This window comes from Haplochromis burtoni, unplaced genomic scaffold (assembly GCF_018398535.1).
Source record: "Haplochromis burtoni strain Fernald_Lab_line unplaced genomic scaffold, NCSU_Asbu1 Contig_2, whole genome shotgun sequence".
NCBI classification, from domain to species: Eukaryota; Metazoa; Chordata; class Actinopteri; order Cichliformes; family Cichlidae; genus Haplochromis; species Haplochromis burtoni.
This window is the reverse complement of record NW_024582363.1, coordinates 7,064,932-7,073,653: the sequence shown is the minus strand read 5'-3', so window position 1 is coordinate 7,073,653 and position 8,722 is coordinate 7,064,932. Positions and strand designations below refer to the sequence as shown.

General features: G+C 37.7%; 1 protein-coding gene and 2 non-coding genes across 4 annotated transcripts in view; all 3 read left to right on the top strand.

Annotated features, from left to right (window-relative positions):
* The window catches only part of LOC121814162, a 106-nt gene extending 61 nt beyond the window's left edge, over positions 1–45 (top strand). Inside the window, exon 1 of the small nuclear RNA XR_006054151.1 lies at positions 1–45. This exon is cut by the window's left edge and continues 61 nt beyond it. This is a non-coding gene — a small nuclear RNA (U6 spliceosomal RNA).
* The window catches only part of LOC102303373 (transient receptor potential cation channel, subfamily M, member 7), a 43,051-nt gene that overhangs the window by 2,588 nt on the left and 31,741 nt on the right, over positions 1–8,722 (top strand). For both annotated transcript variants that reach the window (XM_042218789.1, XM_042218786.1), the window contains exons 1-7: positions 1–1,679; positions 4,711–4,834; positions 6,031–6,103; positions 7,347–7,447; positions 7,882–8,016; positions 8,122–8,175; positions 8,269–8,409. The exon at positions 1–1,679 is cut by the window's left edge and continues 2,588 nt beyond it. In XM_042218789.1, coding sequence (XP_042074723.1) covers positions 4,808–4,834; positions 6,031–6,103; positions 7,347–7,447; positions 7,882–8,016; positions 8,122–8,175; positions 8,269–8,409 — 531 coding nt within the window. In that variant the 5' untranslated portion in view covers positions 1–1,679; positions 4,711–4,807. The remainder of the gene's footprint in view (positions 1,680–4,710; positions 4,835–6,030; positions 6,104–7,346; positions 7,448–7,881; positions 8,017–8,121; positions 8,176–8,268; positions 8,410–8,722) is intronic.
* On the top strand, positions 503–608 carry LOC121814163. The gene has a single exon (XR_006054152.1). It is a non-coding gene; the product is annotated as a U6 spliceosomal RNA (small nuclear RNA).

The following is an 8,722-nucleotide window of genomic DNA, read 5'->3' as shown; positions in this document are numbered from 1 at the left end:
CTGCGCAAGGATGACACGCAAATTCGTGAAGCGTTCCAAATTTTTCTCTCTGAGCACTTCTTGCCGTGCTTTTCTGGCTTCCAGCTATTACATGAACGCGTTGACGCGGTATGGGTCAACCTGGAGCTCATTCAGCAGTCAAATGCTGGGTCTTTTGTTTTGTTTTCCCTTCTACATTGACAGAGTTGTCGTTTGCTAGGCTGTGATTGGCCACTTGGCCTCGAGGTACGAGTTAACTATGTGGCCTGAGAGCGGTTTGGGCTCCTCCCCCTTTTATTCTGTATTTGTTCTTTTTGAGTAATTTGACAAGAATTTGTCAGCAGTTGGTGTTGATCTTTCTTGTGTCGAGTTCAGCAAGAGTAAATGTATCAATTCCAAATGTATAAATGCATATTTAAATGCCTTGGTTACGAGAGCCTGCAGCTATGCAGGGGGCACCGCGATAAGGTGCGGCGTGTTCCAGCAGGCTGATATATAGCAAGCCCCGCCTGATGGTAAGCGTGCTTGCTTCGGCAAGCGCGTACGCTAAATTGGATACGATACAGAGAAGATTAGCATGGCCCCTGCGCAAGGATGACACGCAAATTCGTGAAGCGTTTTAAATTTTTTGTGTCGTTCTGCAATAGTAAATGTGTAAAGACCTTTACCCCTGATAATTATAAATCATAAAATATTACAGTTGTTACAATTATGCTCTTTGAGTTCATTGTTAGGGTGAAGGACGTGGGCCTAAAATTTTTTTGTGTTTAGTGACAGATTGCAATCAGTCTGACCGCAGTGTTGGTGACTTCTTAAGTTGTCTTTCTCCACCTTCCCAATTTGCGTAGGCATTCCCAGAGGGAGAAGAGTTTTGGGTTTTTTCTTTTTTTGTTTGAGATCAGTGTCGGCCAAGAATAAATGATCAAATAAACAACATAATTATTCTTCAATCACGATATGATATCAAAATTCAATGCTTCTTTCCCTGTTTCTGCCTGATCAAGCCTGCTGGCTTCTTTCATGTCATATATCACAGGATCCTCACTTTCCACTCTAATCTTGCTTAGATAGTTTTTTATTAATTTCCAAATGTCCTTTAAGCAATTAAAGTAATCCGAAACTTGCTCTTTGAGGGCAAATTTTTAAATTCAAAATTTTTTCCACATCTTCCTTGTTGTTTTGTGCTTTGCTCAGCACACAAGAATATTGTTTGTGTTCATTTTGACAAAATATGAGATCAAATGGAACCTGGAAATGTTTTTAGTTTAGGTAAAATTCACCCTACGGTAGTTGGGATAGGCTTTGTTAGGTTCCAGCCCCCACGGAAGATAATGAATGGACTCTAAACTGTAAAAACAAAAGAAAATTCTTAAATTTTCTTTGCAAATATCATGTCAGTACCTGTAAAACTGTCAGTCTTTTGAAGTTGTTTCACTCAAATCAAATTGAAATAAAGGGGAGTTATTTTAAGTAACATAATTATCTGATGCATATTCATTATTTATTTTTGTTTTTTTCCCCCAAGGAATTGGTCAAGGGGTTCCTGTCGTAGCCTTGATCTTTGAGGGTGGTCCCAATGTGATCCTGACTGTGCTGGAGTACCTTCAGGAGAGTCCTCCTGTCCCAGTGGTGGTGTGTGAGGGGACCGGCAGAGCTGCTGACATATTGGCCTACGTCCACAAGCAAACCGAGGAGGGCGGGTAGGATGAACATTCACTGATGCCATGAAAACAACCAAAATTTGCCAACAGTAGAATTTACTGGATAAAAATTAAACTTTCAACTTAAATTTTAGATATGAAAAGCAAAACTTAACAGTAAACCGCAAATGCTGAGGAACCCTATATGCAACCAAAGAAAGTTGAAGGATTTCAGTCATTTTATTAAAACTTCCAGTAGAGCTGGGCGATATAAGATTTTTTTCATATCACAATATGTTTTTTTCATTTCAGGCGATAACGATATCTATCACGATATAAGCCAAATAACTATATTTGTAAGATTTAAATGTGCCGTTGCTCACAAGTAAAATGTGAAATAATCAGCAGCTTGTTTTTATTTAAATATTTATTTCCCATAATAAGTTCAACAGGGTAGATGTACTTAAGGAACATGAGACTTTTTCAGATAAATAAAGGCAAATATTGCAAACTACACAAAAGGCAGCCGCTAAAGCGTTTAAGTTTCAAAATAGAACAAACGAAACAGACTAAATTGTCAATTCCACTTAGAAACAAAATATTAATTCTAAAAATAAATCTTAGTTTGTTTTACAGAAGAACAGACAAAACTGACTAACTTTTGTCAATATCAAATAAACTGAGAACTAAAAGGAAATTCTCAATCTCTCCTTGTTGTATAGCTTAGCTTTTCAAACAGTTTTAACAGTTACTTTAGTCTGACAAAAGCCGAATGACGAATTAGCGCTTCCAGTCAGAGACTGAGGCTACGTCCACACGTACACGGGTATTTTTGAAAACGGAGATTTTCCGTTTTCGTTTTAAAAAATAATCCCGTCCACACATAAAGGCAGAAATGAAGGAAAACGCTGCTATGAACATGCCAAAGCAGCAGGTGGCGCTAGATTCCTAACCGTGCAGAAATGTTGGCCAATCAGAAGTCTAGAAGCCTCGGTGGGAAAAAGTAAACAAAGCTGGGGCATAGAAGCAGAACCGAGTCGTATGTGTGGAGGGACAGTAACTGTGTGTATATGTAAGCATTTAAACACTGCAGAGAGTAGAATTAACAGTAACAGTATTGTAGAAATTAATTTCACCGAAACAATAACGTGGCGCACAGTGTGACGTCAAAAAATGCGCACACCTTTGACGCTGCGTTTTCTCCGTTTTTCTAGTCCACACGTAAATGCAAAAACGGAGTTTTCAAAAATCTTCGTTTTCAGTGACCAAAAACGCCGTTTACGTGTGGACGAAAGGTGCAAACGCATAGAAAAATCTGCGTTTTCAAAAATACCCGGGTACGTGTGGACGTAGCACATGCACCAGTTTATTGTATTTCCAGACTTGCTTTCGGCACAATTTACAGTGCACGCTACTCTGTTTTTTGTCAGACTTGAAATAGCCGAAATACCTTCACACTACGGAACTTCTATGGCTCTTCCGTTCGACAATCTCTCCGGCATTGGAACCATCATCTGTTTTCTCTTCGGTAACCTTCGGTCACGCTCGGTTGATTTTTCTAGTCGGCACACTCATTTCCTCCATTACCCGGGCGGTACGGTGGCTGGCTGCTTCCCAAACAAATACACATGTGCGGCTTGGCACTTGTGCTGTACGTAACAAGTCACGTGACGTGACGCTGCGGCTGTGATTGGTTCGGCTCTGCGCTACGTAATTTGGATTGGCTGTTCTTTTTTTTTTTTCTTTTTTTTTTTTTTAAGAGGACAAGAGCGGCGAGGTCTATCGCAATAGTTTAATTTTTCTATCGAGAAAAAGTTATATCGCGATACATATCGTTATCGTTCTATCGCCCAGCTCTAACTTCCAGTGTGCATTTAAAATCTTCAAAGTTGTCTAAGTGAGACTATTTCTGAATCATGATACTGTTATTGCTAAATAATTTGCTGCTTTAATTGACACAATTTTTCCTTCCTTTTTGTCTTTCTTTTAACTTTGTTTTGATAACAATACTTTTTGTGGCTTTTATTTATTTCTGACATCTATTTCCGACTTGTAAATAGCTCCGTTCACACAAACATTCAGGAATTTTTATGAAACACAAGAGATATGTATATGTCAGTAGCATTGGGTTTTACAATAAGAATAGGACTTGTTTGATGATTTGAAGTGAAATTAAATTGAGTATATGAGGTAGAATATGTAATAAAATAAAGAAAAAAAGACATTTGCAAAATAGTATTAAAATACATGAAGTGATTGTAGAACTGCAGTATTTAAACATGGTGTTTAAGCTTATTATTTATGTTATTGGAACAGGAAATGTTATTTCTTAAGATGGGAATGTAGAAGGGCCAGTAAATTAACAGCTTCACTTTCATGCACAGCTTTCTTGTCACCATGGCACACCAGTACAGCATTTACATTATTGCAGACGCAGCACCACTCTGTCTATAAATCTCTTTGCTCCTCTCTCCCCTTATGAACAGGGCCCAAATATACTTTAAATCTCCCATTTGGGCTTCAGTTCAACCTGGTCACCATTTGATAAACCAAACAGAACCATATCAATCGTAAAAGCAGAGACGAGCTCCTGAGACGATTTAAAACGAGTGTTTCTCATTTTCCCTTAAAATTAAAAAGTCATAGTTTACTTCATATTTTACACTTGCCTCTCTGTGATCCACCAGTGGGATCTGCCCCACAGTTTGAGAAACACTAGGATGAAATAAGGGGTTGCTCCAAGGCGAAGTATAGGACTGAAAAAGTATTTTTTATCATGCAGTGCCACTGGAGTGCATTCAAAGCATAAAAATATGGCTGAAAAGGTTCATCTTTAGTTTATTCATTATTAAGGATCTATTTGTTTTCCTAGGACTAAAGGAGTAGTGTATCACAACATTAAGACAAGACATTTGTGTAGCTCTTTGGATAAATTGTTCCTTCTTTCACCAGTACTAGTCTAGAACTTCATGCAACCCTAAAACACAATCATATTAATATTGCTAAACAAGTGTTATATGGGTAATATGATGGAATCAAACCCATAAAGCATTTTATAGCTGTGTATTTTAGCAGTTTAACTTTTCCACAGCGGCCTCCCTGATGGAGTGGAAACAGACATTATTGCAACCATCAAGAAAACCTTCAACTTCAGCCAAGGTGAAGCAATCCATCTCTTTCAGACTCTGATGGAGTGCATGAAGAGCAAAGAACTGGTAAACTTTCACTTTCTTAATCACATTTAGTTGCTCTTAATTCTTATTTATATTCACTCATTTTCTCCCACAGTGACAGTGATTTGGGAAGTTCAGAGGGACTAAACAGAAATGTATAAAAACTAAAAGCACCAGAAATTGTGAAAGAAGGTGGTTTAGATTTCAACCTAAACAGGGGGTTTTCAAAGTATGATACCATGGGCCTCCCCACACAAACAAAGCTGAAACTTTACCTTGACAGAAAGACACACCACCGAGGAAGGGTTTGGGAGATGCAAGCAAAAGCATAACCTTACCAGTAATTTGTGGCGTATAACCTTGTATTTTGTTCTTCTTTCGTTCTGTTTGTTTACATTTTGATATCCTTAAAACTGCGATAAAACTCAACTTTTGATAGATCTTACATTTTTTTTAAACACGAGTCTTCCTAAATAGCAGAATTGGTTTCAAAACTGTTGGACTGAGATGAATTACAACTGAGGTTAAAGAGAAGAGCAGAAGCACTCTCCAGGAAAAGAAAGACAAAAGGCATAACAATTAATCCATATCAGAATCATATGTCTTCCAACAGCTATGAAAAAAATAGAATTGAATCTAATTTTTGGCAATTGCACAGTTTTACTTAAAATTGATCTAAATCAGTAAAAGTTTTTACTTTCATAATTAAGAAATAAAATAAAATAAAAGTAGGACATCGAGACCTTTATTTGTAATTACACTTATAGATTTTGATTGGTACTGGACAATAAAGACATAAGAGAAGAGAAGGTTATTTGAGCCTAAAAATAAGGATTTTGTGTTTCTTTGTAGAGATGGATTGAGAGAGATAATGAGCACAAATGCTGGTGCAAATTGTATTATATTTCACATCTCTTCTGATACACTTCTCTGTTACCTCTACCTGATTGAAATCCTCTTAACCTCCTGAGCCAAACAGCACACTAATGCAGAGACGACTGTGGATGTAATGTTATAGAATAGATTAGAAAAGAATAGCTTTTTATTGTCATTGTAACAACAAAATTGTGGATGTAAAATCTGCCTTCTTGCATATTGGTGACAACTGCTGATTTTTCTAAATAGTGGATTTTTTGGGGGGGGGGGGGGTTGTTATGATTTCAGCTTCAACCATGTGGATAATGTCTGTGGGAGCCTTATTATAAGTGTTTTTTGTGTTGTTTGTTTTTTTTTTAAAGATCACTGTGTTTCACATCAGTTCTGAGGAACATCAAGATATTGATGTAGCCATTCTAAGGGCCTTACTCCAAGGTTAGTGGATTCATTTTCTCTGAACCTTTTATCCTCTCATTTTCTTTAATAAAGGAGCCAAAAAAGAAAGTCATGTAAAGTTGATTCAGTTTGTTCATACACTATAGCCATTGGCATTTGAAGGTTAAGATTTCAAGACTTGGTAATGTTGTTTTTCTGATATAGATATGCTTTGAGAACCTAGTTCCCCCCAGTGTGCCCTTTTCTTTCAGCTCTGAGGAGATCATGTTGCTCACATTCACATGGCCTCCTTATTCCAACAATCACTGAGCTCTGTCTCTCACAGCTGTATCCCACCCTTCTCTGTATCCTATGTAAAAAAACTTTTTATTATGTCCTGCCATTATTCTTTGAATCTTTTTATTGTAAAATTGTATAGGAGAATAATATAGTTAAAATGTTGTTAAATTAAAACGCAAGCAGTCTTTTTCTCTTAACAAAACACGTGAATGGGGTTAAGTATGTTCAGAAGATAAAAGTTGAGGGCTGTGGCTTAAATATCCACTTAGGCAAATATTTGTCAGTCTCAGGTGCTGTTTTCATAGTACAATACTAGCTCACCCTTAAAAAGATCCTGGGGTGCAACCACTTTTTTGCTTTTAAAAAATATTGGGGTTTCTTCAGAGATCCTTGAGTTTTCTAATGAGATATAGATTGTCTCTTATACATATATTTAATGGGCACCATTCTTCCTTTGTTTGTTTGGGGTTTTTTTAACCTAAACACTAATTTCAATCAAACGTAGCATAAGAGTGTAAATGGTTCCATCCAGAAACCTGTGCAGATTAGACTAATTACTTGATGGAAGCCTGAAAAAGTAAGAGTTATTTTTGCACATTTGCTTCCTTTTTCACTTTCCATTTGCAGGTAAAATGAGACGCAAACAAAAAGATCAGGGAAAATGACCTCAGATTGAAGAACTTACTTTCCTTTTTTACATCCAGACAGCATAAATTCTGTGTACTGTGGTCATGACCATTCGATTCAGATGGCTCCTAAAGTACAATCAGGTAGATTAGTGTAGAAGAGACCAGTGGACTGAGCGGGATCTACTTTGTAGTCTAATCTGCTCTGTAGCTGTATTAGTGTGTAATTGACTGTATTACTGTGCTGGACATGCTCTGCTAATGCCCTCTAATCCTGTGTGTTGGCTAACAGGAAATACACAGTTAATAAGGCTTTAGTTGCCTGTGAAGTAATGTGTTTCTGTGTGTTTATACATAGCTTTACCTGTGTGTTTCAGGCACAAACGCATCTGCCTTCGATCAGCTGGTCCTGACTTTGGCCTGGGACCGTGTAGACATTGCCAAGAATCATGTGTTTGTGTACGGACAGCAGCTCCTGGTATGTCTGCATGTTTGTTTGTGTGTGTGTGAGCCACAACTCCCAGGAATGTTTGCTTAGCTCAGCATTAGCTACAAACCTTTGCACTCACCCAAAATAACCCCAGAATTGTTGTTGACCACAGTTTGTAGTCTGAAGACCCAGGAGACTGTTTGGGCAGGCTGCCACGAATTACTTGTCTTAACTGTAACGTGAACCTTATTACAGTTGTCTTCATAAGCAGGCCTCAGTGCCTTTTTTTATTTTAAAACTGGAGGACTTCTGGCTCTTGTGTAAATAAGAGAGTGGATAATATTATTTTTATTTGTATTTGGGGTTTTTTTTTTGTTTGGTTTTTTTTGTTTTGTTTTTTTTTTGGTCTTCTTAATTTTGTTTTATAGATATTTTCTATAAGAGAATGCTTCATACCAACATGTGTATTTTTGTGTGTGAAGGTGAGCTCTTTGGAACAAGCAATGTTGGATGCACTTGTAATGGACAGGGTGGACTTTGTTAAGCTGCTCATAGAGAATGGAGTGAGCATGCACCGTTTCCTGACAATCAGTCGGCTCGAGGAGCTCTACAACACGGTACCATCCTATGTCATGTTATAGCCACTTAATGAGAGAGGTGATGGGTATAAAAGATGTCATTTTAAATGTGTGGTGTTTGTATTTTTTTTTTTTATATTGTAGAAGCAACCTCCCAACAACCCAACTCTTCTTCACCTTGTTAGAGATGTCAAACAGGTAATTACTTCATTTACTATCAATTTACACAATCTTTTTTTCCTGATATTTAGTGTAATCCTCTTAATCTATGTTTATTGTACCTTTTTACAGAGCCATCTGCCTCCAAACTATAAAATCACTTTGATTGACGTTGGCCTGGTTATTGAGTACCTGATGGGCGGGACTTACAGGTGCAACTACACCAGGAAACGCTTTCGAATCATTTACAACAATCTTCATGGAAATAGTAGGGTGAGAAACGGCTGATATTTTTAATGTGTCATAAAATTCTTCCACTTTGTATTTTATTTTAACTTTTAGCCATCAGTGCTGGACAGACCTGGCATACCCAAATGTCTAGTGAGGGTGCATTGGGAGTGTCTTATGGAGGCCCTGATTTGCAAAAACTTCAGTTCCTACCTTAGCAATCCAAAGATGGCTGGGGAGATCGAGAATCGTGGACCATGTTTCGCACCTCCATTGCTGAAGCTGCTATATGGAGCTATGGCCACAAGGTGTCTTGATAACCCCAAAACAAGATATTGGATACCAGAGGTGAACAGAA